The following is a 26,430-nucleotide window of genomic DNA, read 5'->3' as shown; positions in this document are numbered from 1 at the left end:
CCAGCGTGTTGGGCTGCGTGATAGGAGTGAGACAGTGTCCAGGTTGGAGAGTGTGAAGATGATGAGGGCCATCTTACAGAGACTTGGGGACCACCAGAGAGATGTGGGCTCCAGTTTGGGAACGACCGGTTCAGGTATTTTAACTAGTGCTTCAGAAGCTGTGTGACCTGGCAATTTGCCCCGGGGAGTTTGCACACATTTAATTAATTCATTAGGCAATTCAACAGCTATGGACAATCATGTATAAAACTCCCACTAACATCCCAGTGCATGAGCACACACAGGCACACGGACTTTTAATGGAACGCCGCTCCCCGCTCCCCAGATCCTGCTGAGTTTAAAAAGGCCAAAGGAAACACAAATGACATTTTGTTTTTTCTCTGTGAAAAACACTTGCAAACTCTGACCAGCAAGAATGGATTGCATTTCAGGGACTTGTTTATTCATCCAAAGCTCAAAAGATTTAAGAGTTTAAATAAAATGTCTGAATGAGGCTCCCTGTATGTGAGCCTCTGAAATGCTTTTTTTTAAGAGACAGACGTCTGACGCCTTGGAGGAGCTCCTCAGTGGCAGAGAGGGCTTTAGCGGCTTCAGTCATGTGCAATTAAAGCTGATCAGGACTTCGGACTGGTTGACAACATAGAAAATCATGCCCAGTGCAGCCCTCCAAAACGCTTCTCCATATCACATGTTTGTCACAGCCTTAGCTTCAAATTGCAGCATGAAATATACAGCCAATCACCAGGTTTAGGAGTAAAAATGTTCCTAGGAATTCAGAGACTTTACCAAACCGTTATTCTGACTGCTTTCCAGATTGAGTCTTTTTTTTTCTCTCTCTCTCTCTCTTTCTTTTGGTTGCTTTAATTTAGTAGAGGAAGTGAAGGCAAATAGTTTAATCATAACCATCCCTAGGGGCAATTTAGAATCATTTTCTCATTAGTGCATATAATATGCAGTATAAGTAATGTTCAATCAGATGGTTGCTACAAAGGCCTGTGCAGACACTGAAATGAAATGCACTCCAATGCTATGAATAGATGAATGAGAATAATCTTGTCTTTTTGCATCTTACTTCTTTGTTGGTGGGTGAGTAGGATTTTTTTTTTCTTCCCTCTCTTCTCTCTCTTTTTTGAGAGGAGGAATCAAACTTTCTTCTAACTAGTAAAATCAAGATACAAAAGTGGAGGGATTCCAAGGCTATTAAGGCTCCAGGGAATTCAATCACAGACAGCCAAAGGCAGGAAGCATTTGAAGAGGGGGAAGAAAATAAAAACACGAGGGAGAAGGAAATATGTGCTCCATAAAGATGACTTAACTGGGACACATGTGTCACACATCCACAAGAAGGGTCCAGCAGGAGTACCTGAGGGTATTCTGGGGGAGGCAGTAGCTTCAAAGGCTTCTCCTCCCCCAAAAGCTACTCAAGCAATGATGCATTTAACCCCTCCCCAAATTCATCATAGCATCCTGTGTTGGTCAGGCTTAAAGTCGGATCATGTAAATGACTCCAGCTAAAAAGCAAGCAGTAAAGATCCAAGATGGTGGGGCAGGAAGTTCTTGCACCATCTCTCCTACCAAAGCCAGCACAGGATGGGCTTACACACTAGGCTTGTAGATGGGCAGAAAAGCAAGATTAAAACACCTAGTACTTGGATGGCCAAGCAGCTCAATGATTGCGCTATTGATCCTATCAGCTGGGGTGGGCTGCTCAGTGACACCATGTAATTGGAATCTCAGGGATCGTACTGACCATGATGGGAAGCCCAAAGAGCACTGCCTGTGATTTCAGCACAAGCTGGGAGCCGAGGAAGGTAAATGCTTTCCTCTTCCTAGAGGAAGAAGTTAGTAGTCTGCCTCTTTTTGCATTTCCTAGTAGGCTCATGGAGTGCTCAGGGTGCTACCTGCTGGCTCTGATGGACCTTGTCTGGGACAAGGGTCAACTCTGGGATTTCCTACTTTCCAGCTGGCTTCAGGGTGGTGACTGGGATTGGATGTTGTCTCTTGGATATCAAAGTCTCTACATAAAAATGTAGTGGCTTCACTGGCCTGTTTTTTATAGGTTGGAAGAGACCCGAGTGCTGCTCCCAGCATCCACAGAGATCAAAGGTATGAAATAGGACTCCATAGCAAGGGGGTTTGCAGATCGTTTTTCAGGATCATTCAATGAGGGTTTGAACCTCCCAAGTTTCACTTAATTCTTCATAACTAAATAAAACCAAAAATTCAAAGTGAAACTCAACCCAGAAATCCACGTTCAGCTTGGTTTTGGATGGAAACCAAAGGAAATCATTTAATCCCAACATGGTTTCCACCAGAAGCTCTGTGTTGGTCTGGGTTTGGTTGAAACTCAGCTTTTGCTTCCCTTTGCTGAACAGTTCATGTAAACTATGGGATAAGAAGAAACAAATTCAGGAAATACTTGTGTATTTTCCTTTAACAGTTTAAAAATATCTTCTGAATTCTATCAAACACATCATGAAACTCCAGGAAATACATCAGTCCAAATCCTCTGTAAATTGGAAATAAGAGAAATTTGTCACTGTTTATCTTCAACACAAATACAGATACCCCAGCACTGGAAGATCGAGGAATATGAAGCCTGCAAACTTTTCCCATAGGTGGAATAAGGCAACTCCAGAACAGACTCTTTGTTTTGATAAACAAAAATGAAAGGCCTAGACAATGCAATGAAGTAGTTCTTCCTCTCACTTTTACAAAGTCTGAAGGAAGCAAAAGCTTCACACTTACTGCTACAACAGGCTTGGAGGAAGTTTTCTGAGATCTTAAAAATTATGGTGTGATATTAATGACCTATTGTGCAACCGACTGCGTAATTAAGGACAAGTCTAATTATTGTCTTATCTCATAGGTCATTGCAAGGAAAACCCTATTAAAGGTGACAGGATAGTTCAGATAGTATGTCAGTAGCCACTAGTGGGTATCAAAAATGGATGTTTCTTGTTTTAGCATGTGCTTGTGCAATTCCCATGAGAGACTGTCGTACAACGGCAAGTTTACTAGACAGGCTTGTCTAGCTCATATCCTCTAGATCATGAGAAGATGCTGCTTCATAGGAAGGGACAAGAAACCATAATTTATGCTTATGGGATGAGCAGTCCTGTGCAGGACTATTTTGCTAAGCCAACAATTAGGGGTTGCCTGAACTCAGAAGATGAAGTACTTGCTCCTCTGAGCTCACGGATGAGTTGGTATCAGTAGATCTGGACTACTACTGTAAATTGGTATTCCCCTTTAGGCACGCTGGGTAGCAAAAATACTTGTCTTCAGAGATTTGGGTATGATTGTTACCACTTAGGGAGTGCTGGGCATCTGCAAGCTGTGTGCAAGGCAAACTCACACCCCGGAGATATTTTGTGGAAATCCCACTTGCTGACTTTTTGGTTGTTTCTCCTCAAATTCCTCATTAATATATTCTCCACTAATATATCTTTTAATTGCTCAGCCAGCTCTGTAGAAAACAAAAGTACTGCTGGGGGAGTGTTTGATTGCAACATTTTTTTCCTGTAGAAATAATTATTAGCCAATAAAGTTGGAAGGAGCTTGGCAGAGTTAAATCTTCCACTGGGATTGGGTGCTTCCTCATTGGATCCTCTTGAAAAGGCTTAGATTAATTTTGCCTTTGCTGTGGTTTGATTAGCTCTTGTTTCACATGTGGTTGAGCTTCAAAACAGAGATTTATATCTGTGCAGCTACCCTGTGTAATAGCACTTGTTGCTCCTTTTGACTAGTAAAAAAGCAAACATAAAGAAAAGATTTAAAATACTGACTCGCACACATGATGTTGTTGCGCTTCTCTCCTTACTTTGACTGTATGGAAGAACATAATGTGTTTTGGCCAGGCCATTGTCAAAACAGACGGAGATTAATTACTGCGGCCATTTGTTCTGTTACAAAAAAGGTAAAAATAACTCATGAGTCATGACAACAGTGAATATTTTGGAGCCAAATCCTGCATCCTGTTTGCCATTTTCTAGCCTTGGCTTAGAAGAAAAGATGTGATTTTGAGAAATGATCTGATGTTATCTTTAGTACCTCTGCAGTGTTTATACAGCTAGGGAATTCGGTGTCTGGCATTGCCTTTAACGACATGCAGACGTGGTTCGGGAGGAGGGTGCGCTGCTGCAGGCTGTGGAAATGGAGTGTTGCTGGATGGGGCTGGGAAGGGTTTGTGTACATCAGTAGATACGGCTGCAGGGCAGAGACATAACCCTAAAACACGTCAGGACTCAGAAACTAGGGGAAAACCCATAATTTTCCTCAAGCAGACTCCTTCAGCATGTGCTTGGCATTTATTAGCGTGTTGTCATTGGGCCCTGAGCACGTGCTTAGGCGCTATGTGGAGACCTCCAGTCTTAGTGAGCTTTGGCGAATTGGGCTTCATCCTACCATGTGGGACACGTCCTCCCATGCATGGGACATGAATGAGATTATTCTTGCCCATTTGCTGGTATAACCTCAGTATTTCTGAGTTTTCCTGCCCTGGTATTATTGCCAGCGTGGACAAGGAGATGAACTTCACCTCTGAAACTTTTTCATGGCTATAGATGAACATCTTTGCATGGGCAAGAAGTCACTGTAGTCTCCCAGGGACTGTTACCATCTTTCACGCAGCCTTGGAGCTGCCCACTGAAATACCACAGAAACACCAGCTTTTGGCTCTGCATCCCCCTGCCACAGCCTCCATATGCTGACACAGAAGGAGGGAGGACACAACGGTGGTCCTGCAGCTTAACCCCAAGGGGCTTCTTGGCAAATGGTGGGTTTACAAAAAACCAGCACTGGTAGCACAAGTGAGCCTCATCTCCCCTCCTGCCTCCTGCAGGAGAGGGGGAACCTGCTTAATCAGCTCCAAATCTTGGAATATTTTACGAACGAAGATTTGAGTGCAGGGGGGAAGAAATCAGTCATCTCTCAGGTAAAGCGGGCACTAAGCAAATGGGTTGATAATATTGGCAGAAGAAAGGAACATTTTAAAATGTGAGCTTGGAATAATCTAAAACCTTAAGCCGTGTTAGGAAAATAATTCACAGTGCTTTGCTTTAACAGTTGTAGCTGTTTCGCTATAGTAAAAGACCATCTTTTAAGAGAGATGTGTCTGTCATGAATTAATCGTGCTATCTTACCTGACAGCACAAGGCTGAGGCTGTGCCAGCATCTGCTGAGATGGTCAAAGACCATTTATGGCTGTTCCCTCGTGAGGGAGGCACCAGCTAGCTCAGGGAGGACAGGTTTGTGTCTGTACATGCTGGAAGTGATGGCAGTGGGATGTGTAATGTGGCTCTGCAACCCATGGGGTAGGACGCTCAGCCAAAAAAAAGGCTCCCATCACTTTGTCACTTTTTGGGGTGAGAGAGCAGCTCTTCCTTGCCTACTTTCCATTAAGCAGTTATGGATGCAGCACAGGGCCATGTGTCACCAGCACACTGGACCTGGGGGTCTGTATTGTGCAGCTGGTGGGATGCTCCCTTTGCACCATCGATTCCCAAGATTTCCTCAGGGTTCCTCAGGGCCAGAGACAATTTAATAAGGCCACCATGGCCATGCCCCTAGTTTCCTGGCACAGATGTGGCCGTGCATGGGGAGGAGGACCTTGTAACCTCAGTGAGCAGCTCTGGACTCTACATCCAGGTCAAAGGACTGCTCAGGTATTTTTCATTTAACAGTGACTGGATATAATAAACAAAGGCAGACCCAACCAGAGTCTCCTATACCTCTTCCTTGCAGTGCTACTGTCTGCCTAGTCTGTGGAGGGGGGAAGAGGAGCCAACTGCCTTGTTGCTACAGCGCAAAATCGGGCAGCTCCTGGCCCAGGCATAGCAGAGAGCTATGGGGATGAGTCTCTTCCAGCTAAGGCTGTCCCTCCACTTGGTTTTTATCAGGCCAAGTGCTCTGCTGAGGAACTTGAGCCAGAGATGGCCAAAGACCAAATACGTCACCTGAGTCCCATCGTCTCTGGGAGTGTGATGATGCCAGACAGAAGGCATTTGAGGTCAGCCCTGCATGTGTGACATGAGCAGAAAAGCATCAGGACACACTTGGGTTTTCTTTTTTTTTGTTAATTTCACTGGCACACATCTTATGTGTCAGGTCATTCCTTCACACATATGCATGTGTGCACTTCATTACTGCTCCTTGTCTCCCTCCCTTCCTCTGCTTTGCCCTGTTTCCCTGCAGTATCCTCCTTCCACCCCAGGGCTTGGAAGCTGTGCTCAGCCTCTGCAAGAAAACTGCTTCCAGCTGTGGGCTGTGACAGGCTTTCAGCCGCTGTGCAGCTGTTCCTGGGCTTCTGCTCCCTAAACCAACAGGACGGGTGGGGAAAGGCTGAGCCTTACTGCTGACAGTCTTCAGAAGCAGTTACCCGAGCCTGGGTTTGAAGGTTGCCTTTGGACACTGCCAGCAGTAGGCACAGGACCCTTCTGACAAGCTAAATAGATGTGCAGGGCTACAAGAGCTAAAGATTTCAGGAAGGTGGGTTATAGCAACTTGGTGTCATCCACATCATTAATGCAAGAAGGATCTAATGGCTGCTTGGGGAATCTCTGCTTCTTGCAGTGAATTTAGTAAAAATGGATCTTGTATATGCTGTGCCCATGCAGCGGGCAGCTCTGTCTGTGCCATCTGCTTTCTCACCATTTGCTTTCCTTCTCAGCCTCTTACTAACTTGGTCTGGTTGGATGTCAAATACCATCAAACTCTGAAGGAAGCTGTTCAAACTTCCTTAAAGCACTCTCCCTGGCTTTGGTCATACAGTCTGGGATACTCAGGCCACTACAGATCAAATTTCTCTGTCTGAAAGGTTTCCAGCCAGTTTCCTAAGGCAACTTGTCCTTTCGAGCCAAGGGCTCTTCTCAGCAGCGCCCAGACTTGTTGGGTGTCTGCTTCTCCTTGAAACCAATGGGACAGAGGTGCTAGATTTGTGTTCCTGAAGACGCCAGAAATAGCCCAAGTACATTGAGTGAGATCAACAGGAAGACCTAAGTGCTTGTGAGACTTACAGAGAACTTAGCTAGTTTGGCCCAAAAAGATCTCTGCAGTACTGAGGCACCCTCATTTCTTTGTCACAAACATGCCCAGAACTGGCTGGAGGCTTCTTTCTAGTCTAAACACCACCATGATTTGCACAAGCGAAAGTGTCCCCAGAGGGGCCAGGTACAGAATAACCCAGCCCCATTTGGGGTTCAGCACAGTGTAAGTGGCCATGACTACATTCATTCTTATGCTTCAAGACTTTTGGAGGTACCACTCAGTGTCTGCATCCAAAGGCAAGGAAGTCCTTTAGAAAAGTCTGCCTCTTACAGTACCAAACGGTTGGCAAGCCACTGTCCTGCTGAAGAGGACTTCTCAGCAGGTAGGTAGGTGCCTCCCAACCAATGGGCATGTCTTGACCCCTCCTGACCAAGTCTTTATTTGTGGTTATCTTTTGCTTGGTGTTTCCAAGACATGTGTCTGCCTGGCTCAGACTTTCACCGTGAACCCTTGTTATTCTGGCTGATTCAGCAGTTTCTTCAATTACTGTCACAACCGCCCTTGCGTGGCCGCATCGGCTTGGCTGTGCTCCTGCGATCACTCATTACTGCTGGAACAAGGGAAGGCAGACAGACGTTTGTGCATTCTCTGGTGATGCACAATCTGCGTCCTGTGGTCACTGGGTAACTGTAAAATTAAAACAGATCCTTGCTGTTAACCAAAAGGCATTTGCAATAAAAGGAAGTTAAATACAGTGCTGGAGGGGTTGTTTTGCTGCTAACAATACATTATAGGACCTGCTAGGAAATTGGATTCACTACTCTATCCTCGCCCCCACAATTAAGTTCACCCCCAGTTTAATGTGATTTAGAAGTAGGTGGGATATTTTATGTTGCTAGTAGGTTCAAAGACCTTTTTTTTTGCCTGGACTTTGGTAGCATTGCCATTATTAAGAATGACAGAATAAAATCCACAGGATGTGCTATAGCAATCTTGAAATACATAAAATACAATTCTTGAGCCTCCTTTCCTTTCTGTACAATCCTTTTGTGAGGTAGAGGGTGGACAGCTGCTCCCACCTTCCTGTCTAGAGGAGGCCAGAGCCAAACAATTCTGCCTTCACTGAAATCTGGACACATTCCAGGCAACATAGCGATGCTGGATGGTCAATCTCTGGGACTGGCAAAAGTGTCACCAAAGGTCCAGACCTTAAAATTCCTGACAATATGAAGGTTTGGCACCTCCTCCAGAAAGGCACTTTGTCATACAGAAAGGACACACGTGTGACTAAACATGTTAGCACAGGGACAGAAACTGGCCGGGGCCCTCTAAAGCAATGACCATCCATTTAATATACATGGAATGAGAACACCCCAAGGGCATGAGGGAGCGAGGCTCTGAGAGGTGCAGGGCTGGGGCTTTCCTGGCCTGGAGAAAAGCAGGGTTTGTGCTCTGCTCCAGGTTACATCTTCAAGATTTTTGCTCTGGCTCCCTAAAGGAGTGCTTCAGCCCTGACACGGCCAGGGAGGATGAGGCTTTCCTTCTGCTCTCCCAGTAACCTGGGCCCCTTCTCCATTAACAGCTATGCAAGTTGGTGACCCTGCAGGCCTCAGCTTGGCCAAGGCTGCAGGTGGTGCACGTGAGACCATCCTGTTAGGATGCTGGTCAGAGGTGCATATGGCCAAAAGAAAAACCATGGAAATATTACATGGTAATGAGGTAGGTTTCTGTAACACCGGAAAGCTCAAGGCTGGGTTTAGACACGTGAAGATGCACCACAAAGCAATACTTTTGTGATTTAGCCCACAGAGCTGACACCTGTCAAACCCACCTCTCCCATTTCCCAAGTCACCAGGTGACGGTGCAGTTCGGGTGTTTAGGCCATGTTCAGCTTATCAACAGTGATGAAAAATAAGCGAGTTGGCCATGGCCGGGTATGTTCTGTGTTCAGAGCTCCTTCACTCCTGGTCAAGAGTGATTTCTGAAGCACATGGGATCCATTGATGTCTAAGAGCTGGAGGACATTAGTATTGAAGGAACTCTCTCCTGTTTTGCCAGAGGACTTACTGCTCTATGTTTATCTAGTTTTCCTCTAAACTTAAAGCAAGACAACCAGTATTGTCTCTTTTCAATTGAAGCACCAGGAAAAAAGGGAATGAAAATCTTTGAGGTCACTGTTGTAGCCAGGATAAGCTAAGGACATAGAAGCTGCGTGGTCTGAAGGGAGTATATCTTTGAATAAACCAGCCGGAAAAGGGAGGTGAGATTCTAGGTTCAGAATTCAGGACTTAATGAATATCTGTGTTCTGAAAGACCCTACCTCTTCCCAAGCCCTGAAAGTGCTTTGGTAAGAGCACCGACCAAGGAGGGGCAAGCCTGTTCTACTGGCGATTGATTTGGTTGAGTTTCAATTAAGAAAGAAAAGTGGGGGGACACAGTCTATAGAGTAATTTAATTTCTATTTATAGTAATTTTATGGTCTGCCATGCAGATTAATTAATGTGGCCAGTAAACTCACTCTTTTCTAAGATCCAGCTACAGCGATGATCCTGCCCAAGCCCTAAGATAATTTATGAACATTAACAGATAAGAGCCAGCCAGCTTTGAAATCAAAGCTTTACACAAGAGCCAGATATTATAAAGATCAGTGCAATAATTAGTTTAAAAAAAAAAACCAACCCAAAAATCAACATACAGTTGAATTACTCCAGGGGTGCCTTTGTGTCTGAGGTTCAACCAATGGATTCAGTCCTTTTAGTCAGAATTAGTTCTGGAATAGATTTTACTGGCCATAGAGCTAAAAACATAATCCTGGCTGGCTCATTCAGCTTTATTAAGCATCTATGACTATTTTTCAAAAGAGGATCTCTTTCTTCTCCTGACAGAAAGGCTCATCAAATACAGACAGGAGAGGAGAGGAAAGGAAATCTCAGCTTCATTGAAGTTGAAGCCAAATCTCCCCTTGGTTTCACTGGGGCCACAATCTCACCTAAGCTGCGTAACACGCTTTAAAATGCTACTGGCATGATAATTACACAAAATAGACCCCACATTTCTTTTTTGGGAGAGGGGAGGGAGTGGGAGAAGAAGAGGGGAACCTAACGCACACATTTGTCTGCTCCTATGAGACATTCACCTGTAGCATTTACTTGGCAAAAGAGCTGATATATGAACTGAATAAATAATAAAATGGCCTGTGTTTCCTCGTGTCACAATTCGTAAATGCTTTCGATGTACATAAATGATCTTAAAAGAGGTACTTGCATTTCCTTTGAGGAATCTTTAAGGAATCCGAATACATCAGAACCATGGTTGTAACTTGGAAACCTGAAAGTGATCTAATGAGGCAGACCCTGTCTAATCTGATATGCGGAAAACCTTTGACTTGGAAGCAAGATTTTTCTAACCCTGACACTGAGGCATCTCTTAATAAATTATGAAGAAAACCCAGAAAAAAAATGCCCAACAAATAGCAAACAATCAAACCCACTATGAGGAATCATACCTGCAGCAGAAGCGATGCTGTGAGATACTGTACCCACTTCTTTACCTTTGCACCTATTGTGTGGACCACAGTTATGCCTGAAGCAGCAGGAATTAGTTAAAACCACCTCATTTAAATACATCAAAAAATTAGTGAGCCATAGGTTAGCTGGAGAGGAGAGACTTACCTACCAGCAGTACCTGCATGCAATCAGAAAGTGAGGCTCCTCTTTTCATCCACTGCTACCCCCCTTTGATTCAAAGTCATTAAGATTCTGATTGAACAAAGCACTTAGAGACCACGTTGAACTTATAAAGCGGTGGGGCAATCGTATGGATAGGGGTGGATTGGCTTACGTGTATGTTAAGCACATCTTTTAAGTCCTTTTCTGAATCAGGGTCTGATCTCACTCCCGTGCGAGTTAATCTGAGTGCAAGTCTTCAAGACCAGCAGAAGCAGGTATGCTGTTGTTCCTAAGCAAAGGTACAAGCTGGACTCCTAGAAAGTCACCAAGTACACGTCTGGAATCCGTTAAAAGGACACTCTGCTTTTGGATGAGTATCTGGCTATTTTTCAACGCGCATTTCACTCAAATAAGAAAATGGGGGAAATGCTATTTGATACTTCACTTTTAAATCCTGCTTGGAAGACAGGTGTTGCTTTGAACCCCTAGTATGGAAGATAACTGCAAGCTGGATTCCCAAGATGAATGTGAGGCAGATTAAGTCCAGACCACAATAATGTCATCTCCAGCAACATCACTGTCCTGGGATATCAAAGGCAAGCCAAAGTTCACACACTAGTTTAAGATACTGCTAGCTAGTTTGCAGCCAAAACAAGAAGTTCAGACATGGTTTCTGATGCATTTTATTTAGAAATCTATGTTCAGGCCATGTTTGCAAAAAGCAATGAATCTCCAGCGTTTATCATCAGGGGCTCAGATCCAGTTTTGCTGGTTAGAGTGCCTAACTGTGGCTAGCTGCTTCACGTTAGCTACTTACCCTGGCACGCTGCAGACCATGTTTCACAGATGCTTTAAGCAGACAATGAAGCGGGACAGCCTCTGATGGGGCAATTCTGCCCCACTTCCACCTTCCCTTGCACCTCCTACCTTGAAAGTTGGCCCAGCTCACGTCTGTGCAGGGGGTTGGACAACCAAGCTGGATTAACAGTACGTTTTAAACCAAATGTGGCTGCCGGAGTGCTCGCACCAGCAAACACGGGTGCAAAAGCAGAACGAGCAGCAATGGGCAAAGACAAGATGCTCCTTCTGTTGACACTGTAAGCCTCTGCTTAAGGAAGCCAGAGAACTCCAGCGTTATCTTGGCCATTGCTGGCTAGAGTGACTAATTACAACGTTAAAATAGTGCTATCTCTCTGGAGATTTGCCATGTTTTGAAGAGCTGGCTCCAGCTCTGGTGGATGTCTCACAGGGAACCTCCTGTGCCTTAGGAAAATCTCCCGTAACTCCAGCTCACGCTGGAGTTTTGTTATCCGCCAGGTATGGATCAGACACTCAGCTGTTATAATTTAACACTGCTGCCCTATTAACTTTCCCAGGTACCTGAATCCAACTCAACTGAAGTAAATGACAGTCTTATCAACCCCATGAACTTTGAAGCAGGCTCCAGCTATGGGACTGATCCAATATATAAGTGCCAAGTCTGATTCCAGAAAGGGAAGAAAATCATCAGCTGAAATTCTTTAAAGACTTGCAGATACATCTTGGTATGCTAAATGGAAATGAAGGAATTTCTCAGGGAGAACATTAAATAATTCTCAAAATAATTGTTAACACACACAACACAACCCCCATCCCACCTCTGTCACTCAGTCAGGTTATGGTTTACCCACTGCAGTTAATCGTGAACTAGTTTGCACTGTTTGTGGTTACACTTACTGTTGTTCTTGGAAACAAAGACAAAATTAGTGGCTGGTTTCAGAAGTTTAAAAGAAGAATCTGGTGTCAAGGTGTGCCAGTCACTCTTGTGTCCACCATCTGTACTCAATTACAAAACATTTTAGAAAGAGATTCAGGGAGCATTGCTTGGGACATAAGCTGGGCCTAAGCCCAAGAAAGAGACCTAGAAAGCCCAAGCTCCATCACCACCTGCTGTTAGAATCATTGATGTCTACCAGCAACCAATTTTGGTTGAACAAATTTCCCAAGCGCTCCAGTTTAAGCCACCTGAATTCCTTAATCTCAGGACATCCTTAGCCAGGCTCTGCTGCTCCATTTACATCCCTCTGGATCCAACGGACACATGCACAGAGCATCCCATGTGAAGTTTTAGGGGTGATTTCAGCAGATCTAAGACTGGCTGCCTTAGAGTGGGCACTGAGGCTGTGAATGATACCGAGGACTAACAACCTCAGACACCCTAAGCATCCACCAGTAATGTTACTGTCCCACGGCACTGAAATACTTCTGGAAAAGGAGGCAGGAGTGGTGCCATAGTCCCACCTCTGCCAATATTTTGTGTCTGCAAAATAAAGGCCCAACGCTCCAGTAGCAGTTACTTAAGATAAAGACAAGATGGTGAAGAGGGAGTCTCCAGCTTAACATCACCCTTGCACTTTCTGTCCTCTGGTCTCTAGAGTCGTGACTACAGCAGGGCTTGTTCAGGACCCTCCTCCAGCACTCTTTCTGAGCACCACACAGCCTTGAGTACCTTCTGAACCAGAAGAGTCTCAGCAGGGCTTCCTGGCAGCTCAGGGCAGGTACAAAGCCAAAGCAGGGTACAACTGAGCTTTACGTAAGGCAAGGAACTTTATTTCATTTGTTTTGTTTCATTATTGAGATAAGCAGAAACTTCAGGACAAAAACTCTTGACGAGAGACGGGGAAAACAGCGAACTTGCTTAAGCATTGTCTTAAACTGAATGGGAGAAAACACCAAACCAACCTCCTGCAGGTACCTTTCAAATACAAAAACCTCTTACCTGCTGCATTACATGCTACAGATACCTATCTGCTACAATTAACAATGGATTAATGGTATGCATTTCAAGAAAGAAGTTTCTTTTGCTATTTTTCAGTCCTTCTGAATTTGCCATTAAAAATATTTGTTAAGGCAGTTTGAATACCTGTCTAGCTCTGAAGCTGTCAAAAACACAGGAAACATCAAAGAGGCTCCGCTGCAGCCCTAAAAAGAAAGGAAATAATTGTAGTTGTGGCATTGGTAAACCTACAAGGGTTTTCTGTTAATATCTCCAGCTACCACACAACCACAAGAACTGTCATGATACGCATTTATATGATTTTTCGTTTTGGGTATAACCATGCAAGCTAAAATACCCCATATGCTAAAAGATTGATGCTTAATACTTCTTTCCAGATGTGCTCTGGTTTAGTTAAATATTTAACACATTTCTAGAAGTATGTAGTCTATAATTGCATTTATACTTCAGAAGAATGGTGTCCTGGTGAGTAAATGGAAAGATATTCCAAGGCTGGCTGCGTACCTACTCCCACCAGTGATCATTAGAAATCAGACAGGTTGTCTTTAAAAAATCTCTCCGGTTACCATTGGTCACCGTGGATGGCATTTAAACAGCTACACGACCACAACCCTGACAGCGTCCCCCAGGAATATTCCCACCGCCTAAACAAAGTGACCTTCTGCAACAAGGTAAGATGGCGAACAGCGAAGTCCTCATTTGAATTCAGGTAAGTACAAGCAGAACTGCAGGATGCATGCAACTGGATGTATTTAATCGCGGAATTCTGTGCTGCTAACAGTTTTGTTTTTTCCCCTATGCACCTCCACAAACAATTGCTCAAAAGACCTGGAGTGTAAAAGCTGGGAATCAGATGGATCCCTGAAGAAGCGATGAACGCCTCCACAAAAATAAGAACACGAACGCAATCCTCTAACGAGATGCCCGACTCTGGCAAATGCATGTATTAAAGCATTGGGGATAGCTGACAGAATTTTAAACAGTAACATGTAACTCAAGCGTGGTCTGACTAAACAGTACTCCAAGAAAGATTTTAGATGAGATTTAGAAAAAGTACCTCAATCCACAGGAAACAGTGCATTCACCCCTTGCCATAATCCCGTCCTTACGCTTCAGAACGGTCAAAGCAGCGAGAAAATGAAAACCTGTTGAGATGTGGTGAGAGGAAAGGAGTCGTACATAGGGAGCTGCTCTCCACCCCACTCCACGGCTGCTCTGGGCAAGGAAGCATGCTGAGTAACCAACTCCCACGGAGCAACAGGAAATACTACCAAGGATCTCAAAAGTACTACGTGCTCAGGATGCACTCCATAAACCCCTGAACGATGGTGTGCCACGGTGACCCGGCAAGATGATGTTTCCGCGTCTGCAGCAGCAAACTAAGCGATGTTCAGGGCACAGCACAGGCACATACAGTTAAGCTACGAGGGCTGGCCGCATCCCCGCTGTTTACTGAGCATTCCCAGCTCCTGGCCTATGCTAATTCACAAACTGTGACCTGGAGGTTGGTCAGAGCCAGAACAGAGCAAAGGACAATTCTAAAAACTGAACAGGCAACTGAGTTCCAGTGCTGGGGATGCGTGAGACACACGGACACAGCCTCCGCGACCACCTTCCACAAGGCCTGGGCCAAGGCCGAACTGTGACGTTACCCAAGTCCTTCAGCCCACCGTACAGAAGTCAGCAGAAAAAGGTTCAGCAACCAGACGGCGCCAACGCACATTACGCACAGACGATTTTAAAAGCATTAATACTTAGAAAATTTAAGGGTACATTATTCTGCTGACGTCTGTGGGAACCGTTACGCGATGCCAGGTGCTTTTATAGAATTGAAACCTACCCTGATTCAGGATGGTGAAGTTATCCTTACTGCCACTATGACCATTTGAACATCTTGATAAAAATGGGAGTTTTTAGTCATGTGCACAGTGAAGAATCAGGAACATGGTACTGCACAGACCACAATTATCCTGCCAGGCCCTTCCTATTACAAATTAACAGTCTTAGAAAATAAAAGCAGCAGCAGGGGAAGAGAAGAAAGACAACGTACCAGAAACAAAAGAGTCCAGGGATAGGGGTGGATTCAATTTAAGTGGAAGGACAGGCGTTTTATTTCTTAATTATTTTTTAACATTTCAGATTTATTCAGACACATTATTCTGCAGGCAGGTATCTTACAGGACTTAAGACTGATAAAACACTAGGAATAACGTGATAACCCTAGCAAATGAAGACACGACTAAAATCATACCAGAGTGATTTTTTTTTTTTTCTTTTAATAAAATTTTGGACATTTCGATCCAATTTTTAATACTGGCCAAAGCCATTCATACCTAGAGCATCTGGAATAGTCCTTTAAAGGAACAAAACTTGACAAGATGCAAACAGCAGACTACAGTGATCTCTGCAATTGACGGCAAAAGCTGCTGGAGAAGTATCTGTACACTTTAAAAATGTCACATTGGTGATGAACAGAATTTTGTGCTTTAATACTTTGCTTGAAAAGTCTCTTTATCCAACATGAAGTCAGCAAATCTCTGCTGGAGCTCCTTTTCTCTCTCCTGCTGCCGCTGCACGTCTTCCTTCAGACACTGTAAGGAAAACATAATTAAGCAACCAGTCAGCTGTTTCCAGTAGTCACACCCATGAAGATCTTTACCAAAGGTTATATTTTAGCTCCTTCAGAGCAAGCGGTCAGAACTGAGTCAGGCCATTGCTAAAATTACTTATTTTAAATATAAATGTAAAGTACAGCAGCCGATTTAGAGTATCAAGAATCACAGTTATCTTACTTCAAATGTCAGGTGTCTCACCCTGGTTTTGACAGCACTTAATATCAAATGCTTCAAAAGGAGAGATTTCAAATTGGAAACTTGCCACAAGCAGCGCATTGTATTTAACAGTTATCCATGGATTCCTCTTCCATGAGTTCATTCAAAAACTTTTTTGGGTAAACTTCCTAATTAACCCTGAGTCCTGCCACAAGGCCTTCCACTGGCCTTCTTCCACTAACTACACAGTGCGTGAAGGAGAGCTACGGCTTGTTCTAAAACTGCCAGCTGCTAGTTCATTTGATCTCCCGTCACTCTTGTATCAGAACAGACAGCAAATGTATTCGGAGGATTAGCCCTGAGTCAAGTGCCATTTACTAAAACCAGCTGCTATTAGTAGCTATCAAGCTATTTAATACACTTTTACTGTTAACTTTCACTAAATCAATTAATCACTTCTGAGTCTGTAAACACATCTACCAGCATCTCTAAACTGTCTTCACACAATCAGTTTTAAGAACTGATACATTTTATCTTTTTTACAGCAAGTGGTTGAGAAGATTTGAGACTCAATGGAACCCTCTCTTCTGGAAAAAAAAAAAAATTAAGAGGAAAGTTGTGCTCAGATGAGTACTTATTTCTCAGAAGGCAAGCCTGGCACTGGCTCAAGCCTAGGACTGAGTTTTTGTCGAGGGTTGCCTTGTCAGCTGAATAAAGTAGAGAAGAATATCCTGGAGATCCTTAAACTAAGAACAGTGGCTCTAGGGCAGTGTTTTCAGGTATCTCAGTGTATCTGTTTCTGCTAGTTCCAGGCAGAAGTTAAGGCTGCTTAAGAGAAAGGTATCTTTCTCCTCAAAGCCTGTTAGAGGCCGGTAAAGGCAGGTTGTGTTATACAGGAGCAATGGTCCAGATCATACACACACACGTTGTTAGGCAGCAACAGGACGGCAGGCAAATGGCCTGAACTCTGAGGATGGCTCAGAACTATAATTACAGAACAACCGCTCAGCTTCTGAAACAGAGAGCCGTGTTTAAATCAGTACAATAACCCCATTTCAGTACTGCCTTTCTAAAAGTCCAGCCATCTGTAAGCCTGACAACATTAGCTTCAGGGAGTAATATAATCAACATGTGAAAAGAAAGGAGAATCTCCTGTAGTATATACGGGCATTTGGTCCACTGGCTTTTGAGGAAGTAGGAGGCTTTACACAAATTTCTGATCTACCCTAAGTTCTAACAGTAATTAAAACCAAAACAAGCCAAATTATGATAGATATGGAACTTCTGCCGATATGCTTTGCAGAAGATTAATAAAATAAACCACACAAGGAAATAAAATAAAAACAAAGTTAAAGAACACACTAGTAGATTAGTCCCAGCTTCTAATATATATATATAACAGAGTCTTTGATATTGAAGTGAACAGCAGAGGAGACTGGTAACAGCCAAAAATATAATTTAAAAAGACCATTAAAAACTTGATACAAACTCCGGCTGTGAACCTCAGAGCCCACGCACTGTAAAAACATCTTTTCCACTACAGGCTTGTATTTGACCTAAGGTATTACATTTAGGAATCTCACCTCCAGCCTCCGAGGGATTGCAGCATCTTCATGTTTCTTCAGTTCCTCAAAAGTACGTAGCTCCAGATGTGCCTGTTCGATTTGGTCCCACAAATCATTCAATTGTTTGATGAGGCCCATTGCTCGAGACTGATAACCACCAAGCAAGATCTTCAGCTTCTTCTCCATCTTGGCAGCCCTCTTTGCTTCAGTTGTCATGTGGCCTCTGTTTATCTGTCAGAAGGAACCCAAGAATTGTTTTATTTATCCAGAACTCAAAATTCAAGAAGAAAAAAAACCCTGTAAAAATATATCTGTGGAACTGTATAGAATTGATCGAGTTCTTTGATTTCTATTAACAAACCATACTGCACGTTTTACAACAACTTAGATTGCTGGATGAAAACCTTCACAAAGTAAACACATTATTCCAGGGGTGAAGTCCACTAGCCAAAACAGAGGTGACGACACGCTATACAAGTACAGCTTTATAGACAGGAATTGTTGCAGTCGCTGAGCTAAGTAAGCAGACGACTCTTATGGTAGCTTGCTATGCCACATCCCACTTACACAGGAGATGTTAGTGATTCTGTGATTTGCCTTAGTAAAGGAAAACTAAATAAAGATATTATGTACCTCCTTTTCAGAATTATATTCTTAGTATGCAGAAACAGCTACATCTTTCAATCCTTCTGCCTATCCCAAAAGCATTCACCTAAATCACATCCCATCAGGTAAAAAGGCAAGCGGGAACGTTGAAGCAGCTCTGAATCCGTCTCTCTGTTACAGAGAGCCGTAATGAAAACATTTAGACTGGTCTGACTGGCAAACGAATGGCAGTGCTGTGGCATGGAAGCACTGCAAGGAACAGCAGATCTATGAGAACGGCAACCAAATCCTACCACCTATCTGATGCATGTTCTCAGGACAGCCACATCAGGAGACAAAGGACCAAGACTAAATTCTGGTAACTCACAGAGCTGAGACAGGATGGACACACCAACTACTGTCTGTTTCTAAAAGGTATGAAAGGCAAATCCAAAAAAACCCTCCCAAAACCAAAATAACCCCCATGGTCACCATCCAATGAGGAAGCCAGGTGCCATGATGAGAACTCAACAGGTGGTGACCCTTCATTCCTGGTGTCAACATAAAGCATCTCAGAATGACCCCTTGGATTCAGACATCTCAGCAGCTGAAAGCTAGACAGATTATTTGATTCAGTGTTCAAAGTCAGGTTGGATGGGGCTTTGAGCAACCTCATCTGGTGAAAGACGTCCCTGCCTATGGCAGGCGGGGTTGGAACTGGAAGATCTTTAAAGGTCCCTTCCGACCCACACCATTCCATGATTACATGTCTTGGCGTCTGTAAGCACGTGAGTATCAGACTGCAAATAAGTGGAACTGGTTTTGTCTTAAAATAAATCTATAAGATCTCCCACTCAGCTTTACTACCTTCTATTATGTTGCAACATTAGTCCCTCCTGCACCATACCAAAAATCTGGAGCTCCCCCGTGGCCCCCCTCCTAACACTGCTTTTGTGCAGGGCTTTTCCCTTATGGATCTCACAGCAAGAAGGTAAGATTATCTTCAGCTAACAGACCAATACTGGGATGGCACAATGAATCAGCTGCCTGAGGTCAGTAGCAAAAGCCAGAAGCAAACCCCCAGAATTTACAATCCAATAGCGTACACAACAGATATGACAAAGTGATGAGATTAAAATGCGGTATCAAAACCACAAAGCAATTGGTGTGTTAGACATGAAGCTCTCCTTCCCGTCTCATTCTGGTAAGTGCTACCTGGTGCGCCCTGGATTAGGAGTCTTAGTTCCCTCAAAGCTGTCCAGGTCAGTCCTCTGAAACCATAATCCAGACATAATCCATAAACGGACAAGTGATACAAATTACAAAATTCTGCCAACTAGGACACAACGCAAATAAACAGGAATATTCCCGTTAACATGTTATAAATGTTTTATATAACATTTATAAAATAGCAAAGGTAACAGAAACCTTTGCGTACTTTTATACATGTATTCAGTGGGGCAAAATTAAATGAGCAGTAACAGCATGAAATAGTCATCAGCAGTTTTAAAGCCTGATGATAGACAGCATCAAAGAGATCTTTAACACTGAATCACAAACCAACGAACAACACAGGCCTATACCGCTGAGCCAAACTGTGAAGAGGTGTCACATTTCACATCTCTAAATAGGTACATAAAGTTCCTGGTTGGGTTTTTCTTTTAATGCTACTTCCTTTCAAAAAATAAACAAAACCCACATCTTTTTTTCAGAAAGCATTGTGCGAAAGACGCCACACTCAACAAAAAAGGACTCAGGCTTCTCAGACCTTGATTTTTGTCACAGTTAAAGATACATTAGTGCAGGAGATGAAGAAAAACGTGTAAGTTTCTCAAGTGTTAAAATATAAAAGCCTAACTTGGAACCACAGTGGCTAAATCACCTATCCTTGCCTTGTTTCTTTAAAAATCAAAGCTCTGCTGGTGAATGTTCTTACATACAAAGGAATTACCACTGATCAAGCAAAAAGCAGAGGCTTTTCACTGCTCTGAACCCTACAATTACCCAAGATATCATCTTTTACCAATGAAACTAAACTCCATTGGGAAGGAACTACTTTCTGATCTGTGTGTTACAGATCTAACCACAGTCAGCCAGGCAACCCCAGCCACCAGGACTAGTGCAGCCATCATAGTCATATGCACCAAGCTATTGCAAAGTGCATTTCATCAACCTTTCAAACGTCCAGCTTTATTAAAGCACACTCTATTACGCAGCTGCACATTTCTGTAAAATGCCCTACTCCGTAACAATTTATTCACTCATTTAAAACGGTTTTAGTAGGCGGTGCAGGGATAAACAGTGAATGGTCAAGGGAGCAAACTGTTAATGGGTGAGTGAAAGAGAAATGTGACTTTCTGAGCTGTCTGGTTTGCTCCTGGGGAGAGAGATGCAGACTGCTACGCTTTTCAGATTCTGTTTGCAATGTAGACTTAAGCTATGCCCAAGGTGCTTTAAGCATACAGAAAGGCGCCTCTTTTTCAATATTTATATAAATCCAGAGAAAATTAAATAAATAGATTAGGGATTTGTGAGGATACTCTGATGGAAAAGTATGAAAGCTTTAAATGTCTTCACTGGTAAATAATATGCTATTACTGCAACAACAAATACAACTGTGCGGTAAATGAACTATTTTCCAATTACTGTTTCTTGGATGAAAAACGTGTGTTGAGAACCACTGACATTTAGAGATCATGGAATAGATGGATGCACCCGCAAACAGAATTTTGTAACAGAGGTCTAACAAAGATCAGTTGTCCCACGTTGTTTCACAGCATTACAGACAATGTAGAGCATGCTTGGTGTGAAATGAAACTTCAACAAGATTTAACTTTTGAGACAGGTTAAAAAAGACCATTTAGAAATGTTCCACTATTCTGTCGTCCTGAGTGAAGACCTGTCAAACAACCTAATTTTCTAATAAAATGTTAAACACTGAGTACCTGAGGACATGAAATGCAGATATAGGCACTATCTCCACTGTACAGAAAAGAGACCTGAGCAAGGCATTGTGATCAGAAGTGCTGAATTATCGGCACGCTCCGAGTATCGCCAGTAGCTGTGGGAGTACTGGGTTGGTCACACATTTTTACAGACTTCAGTTGGGATCCACTTTGCTTGGCTTTAGATGTCAACATCCGAGCTTGTCACCTGAGGTCCTTCCCTAATCTGGAGAGAAACCGGCAAATCTCGGGCAAGGCTCATCTGATCTGGGGCCTCAAAATGAGACTAAGCACGCCACTGAAGTGCTCTTCACTGACCAAGATGGGAGCACAGGCTGCTTGTTCTGACACTGTTGCCTAAGGTCAGGTGGATCAGTCCCACCCTAAGTGTGTACTGTTTCAGCATATGAGATAAAGCACTTTTTTTCTCCAACAAAAAACACAGCCAGTTCAAATCTAATGCTTATTATAGTATCAGAGCCTGATTACTTAAGGACTCTTGAAATTTTCAGACAATGAGAACTGGACTTAATACTTCCAAGTTGCTCTGGATATAGATTCGTACGTTCAACTACTAGAGCTCCTTAGGCTATATACTGCTATTCGGCCCCTGCTTTTCTACTCAGTTCCTTGTCCACCTTGGGTTCTCATAGGCTTCACTGCTGTAAAAGAAAAATGGGGGGGAGGGGGGGCCCAAAAAAAAGCCTCCCAAGTATCTAAACCCAGAAATAACGGCCCTTTCTTCCTTCTCTGCTTATAGAGAGAAATGTGAACACTCACCACCTTCCCTCCTTCCTCCCAACTACAAGATTTTAGGACCTACTACAAAAAGGTCAAAGGAAGGTCTCAGCTTTTGTAACAAATACTATTTATTAAAAATTGCTGACTACTGCATTAATGCCAACAACTGCATATAATTTTAGTTCAAGCTTCGTAAAATTTTAAGGCTCAGATACCAAGCTAAAAATTCCAAGCAGTTATGCAGAGGTGTGTTTAAACAGTAGTCTACATTATTTGCTTAAAGCTAAGAAATAGATTTCAGTAAAATCTGACAACCATTTCCCCCCTGAACCTAGCAGAAAATGTAAAGGCATTTGAAAGATTTCTCCACTTAGTTATTTATTTTGTAGTGCTCCCTGGCTGGCTTTGGTTCCGCTGACTTTTGTACCAGCTATAGCAAAACCAGAACAGCATGGGGAGACATGGGGGAGGATGATATATGATGTTAGGGAAAGTGTGAGATCCTCATCCCGTCCCAAATCTCCTATCTAAAAGCCTTCCCTTGTGCCTAGCAGAGTTGTGTTCAGTTTTCAATACTACACTAGAGATCCAGAGAAGAGAAACCAAAATAGAGCAACAGACATAATCAGAGGTTTATATAACATGATCTCGAAAAGGGAGACTGACTGAAAAACAGGGTGGTTTTTTGTGTTTTGGGGTTTTTTTTCCCCCTCCAGAAAATGAAGAAAGGCACAACAACATGTTTTAAATATCCCAACGTTCATTGTAAAAAGTTAGTCTGCCTTTATGCCCACCGAGAAAGGAAGAGGGAATTAAATTTGGCAAAGAAATTTTAGATAGGAGGTTAGTTTTAAGGTTTAACTGAGGACAACAAAGAACAGGGAAAGGCTGCTTTATGAGAACAAACATCTACTGGGAAAGATTTAAGAAAAACTGACCCTAAGGAAGGAAGGGCACAAGTGCCTTCAAAACTACATTTTCACAATTCCTCATCTCACTAAGTCTACTGAGGACACCTCCTCAGTTCAAAGAGCTGTTTTTCCATGTACTGACTGTTTTGTTTTCCTTCCATTAAATGTGGAGCTCCTGGTAATCCCTAGAGAGCATTAAGCTCTCTTGTCTTCTAATTGATCTTCTTAATCATGCCTGATGGATATAACACATGGAATTAAAACTGCTGCATGTTCTTACCAGAGCCATAGTCAAAAGTAAACCTACTTGTTCCGTGACCTTGGAGAATCAACATACCATCATAAAACTGCTTAGCTTGTGCAGAGAAATCCTCTGCCAGCTTCAGCTACGCTAGCTGAATAGGTTACTCTTGGAACCTATATAGGATTACTCCAAACGCTACTATAACTTCCTTCCTCACCTCAGACCCACAAGCGGCCCTCCCATACTCAATTCTGCTGGCAGCAGCTGGATTAACGTAATTTAAATAGCAGGGTTTGTGAACTTGCCTCATTTTGGCTCAGTCAGCCAGAGTAGCTGGAATGAGACAATGCACGCTAACATGCCAGGTTACACCGAGCAGGTTTCACCAGCATTTCAAACCACCCCAGGGACAATGATGGCTGTAACACCAGAGCATCCTCTGTGCATATTTTGGGGATCTGCCTTTAGAAGCTTGATGGTGCACTCTAAAATAGGACAATTTTAAACAAAAATTCATTAATTGCTCTACTTAAAAATAGTTTGCCACTTCCATGCTCTTAGACAGATTTCTCAATTTTTTTGGCTTGAAACACCATTTAATCTGCCTATGGTCTGTCCAGGCAAAACTCTCTGTATAGCCTGCCACTTACCTCTGAGTTAGTAAAAGGTAACAGTCAACTCCGCTGAAAACTGAGGCTTGGGGTTACTATCAAACAAAAAATTGCATTTCCAGTGTAGAACAACATGGGCTCAATCCATCAAACTCACATCAACCCTAGCATTAGCTCGGCTGACCAACTGAAACCACTCCATGGCTTGACAAGGATCATTAAGAAAAGATGTTGATCGGTATCAGAGCAGCCAAGAGAGGACAGAGTGTGACATTTTCAAGAGGTGACAAAGTAGGATTTAAAACTAGTTGACTGGGATCACACAAAGTTTTTTGTGGAAAGATTCAGTCATAGGTGATCCTCAGATTAAGGCACTGCTGGTATGCAACTGCAACTTCACAACTTAAACTAGACCAAATGTTCAAAGCTTCCATGGGAATATAAAGCTACCTTTCCCCCATTTAATAGGGAAGCCTCAACATAAACTCCTATATTGTACTTTGTTGTGTAGATCATATAACATTATGACTTACTGGTATCTGCAGAAGGCTATTGTCTCTATTCACAGTCAAAACTAAACCCAAGAGCAATCTCCATGTGAACTGTTTCAGAAATTGCAATGACTTGCCTTCAAATGTCATGGTAGGACATGGTAGGACTGCCAAATAAAGACAGTACAGGGTATATCAAGAGCAAATGTTCCCACAGAGGTTCACAGCATCCAACTATCTAGATCTAGAATAATCCAGAAAGTTACTGGATCACTCACTGCTGATCTACAACAATGACATTAAAGCTCATTTTCAATATTTTTATTTGGGAGTTGCTTCTAAGACTAGCAGTATTATCTGAGATACCCACATATCACAATCACAGTAGAAACATGTCTAGAAGAGCACAGTTTAAGAAGAAAACCAAATAATTTATTTTTACTAAGCTTTTCTGAAAACTCTCTACCTCTCCCGGGAGGGGGTGGGGGTGGGGTGGGGTGGGAAATTACAGTAAGATCACAGACAGCAACAACTACCTCAGGCTAACAGCTCTGATTAGCTGTAAGCAACATGGGGTTACTGGTCTGTCTGATAAGAGGATACAGCAGCAAGCACAGTGTAGTTACCTTCAAAAACTATCCCTGCAAACCCAGAGTTCTTGGACTGGTCTCTTCCAGAGAAAAGGCTAACAACTGTGTGGAAGCTCGTGCAATAAACAACTTAGCAGACAGCCTGGTTCCCTCTCAATGCATAGCAGAAGTGCAATGATGAGCTTGCAGCAGTCACTAGTCCTCTTATTCCAGCAGCTACTATTACAGAAGTATAAATGAAGCAAGTTACTTTGTGAGCAGCAACTCACACTGCCCCAACATTCGCAGGTTCTGACACTGCTTCACATTAGGACAGGCTTTAAAGAGCAACACGTCTGCAGACGAGGTGGCTTCAGCAAAAGGCCGTATCAATTTATACTTTTCTCTGTCCAAACACAATTTTCAACGGTGATGGTGTGCAAAGGCCTTTTGCAATGAAGAACTTTGCAGAGGCTGAACTTTATTTCTAAGTACGTAAGTTCCCACTATGAACTACATTTCCAAATGTGAAATCTGATTTAACCTACCACCACAGAGGAAATCAATACTTGTAGACATGGAGGGAAAAAACCTCCCACCATACTGTGAGCAACTGGCCAAACAAAAAGTAACTGCTCCACAGTCTAAGCTTATTTTTAATGAACTTTTTCGTTGCTCATTTCCAATGTTTTGGCATCTCCTGGACTGAGGACATGCAGAAAAAGACTTTCTTCTATACAAAAAGAAATATCCATCCCCAGCCCCCAATTATGACTTTAGAAGAAAGACTAGCAGAAGAGTCCAATTTGAAGACAAATCTCAGACTCGTAGACAAGAACACAGAAATAAGAATATGATGAACCCTTTTCCTGGCATTCATCTGCTTCCTTCCAAAGGTCCCAAAGTAGGTCAATAACAAGAGAACTGGTATAAAATCAACTAGCACCATTTTCCTCTGAAAATAACTGTTTAACAGCAAAGTGTAGTTCTGTTTCCCAAAGCTGTTCAACTGACAGTCTGGGAAACATCATTGTTTTAAAAGTTGACCAGTTACATTTACATAAAACTAGATCTGCTTTCCTCCTTCCTGCTCAGGGTGATGAAGGTTTTGGGGGTGGTAGCTGCTAACTGCAGATGTAATTTGTGGGGAAAACCAAGGACTTAATAATTCACCTTACAAGTACACTTAAAGATTTAGCAGTTTTAGGTAGTGATTTTCGGTCACAGGTCTACAAGTGCTTCGCAAACAGAACTGCAGAGAGGCCCGTTAGGTAGACATTACTCCTGTTCCAGTGACAGAGGAACCAAGGGAGACATTAAGACCTAGTTTTGTTTCATTGATCTGTGGTGCTCTAGGTGCCTCTGTAATAAAAAGAGAAAAACAGGAAACTCGAGAGGGAAATTCAACTCTTAAATGGGCCAAGCCGCTCTCAGGAGGTGCCTTGTCTCTCTACCAAAACCAAAGGGAGCCTAAGGCAATTGCAGTTCTGTTTTAGTTAGGAGGCTAAAATAAGGTGTATCGAATCAGAACTCGTGCGACTTGCTCAAAAATACGCAATGAATACT

At 43.0% G+C, this 26,430-nt stretch overlaps 1 protein-coding gene across 1 annotated transcript in view; it reads right to left on the bottom strand.

Moving 5' to 3' along the window:
• Window positions 1–15,513: 15,513 nt before the first annotated feature.
• Window positions 15,514–26,430, bottom strand: part of CDC5L (cell division cycle 5 like) — a 35,763-nt gene continuing 24,846 nt past the window's right edge. The window contains exons 15-16 of the mRNA XM_075086618.1: window positions 17,786–17,998; window positions 15,514–16,022 (exon numbers count right to left, since the gene is read on the bottom strand). Of these exons, the coding sequence (XP_074942719.1) occupies window positions 15,918–16,022; window positions 17,786–17,998 (318 nt within the window). The 3' untranslated portion in view covers window positions 15,514–15,917. The remainder of the gene's footprint in view (window positions 16,023–17,785; window positions 17,999–26,430) is intronic.

This window comes from Phalacrocorax aristotelis, chromosome 3, assembly GCF_949628215.1.
Source record: "Phalacrocorax aristotelis chromosome 3, bGulAri2.1, whole genome shotgun sequence".
NCBI lineage: Eukaryota > Metazoa > Chordata > Aves > Suliformes > Phalacrocoracidae > Phalacrocorax > Phalacrocorax aristotelis.
This window is presented reverse-complemented; position numbering and strand designations above follow the sequence as displayed.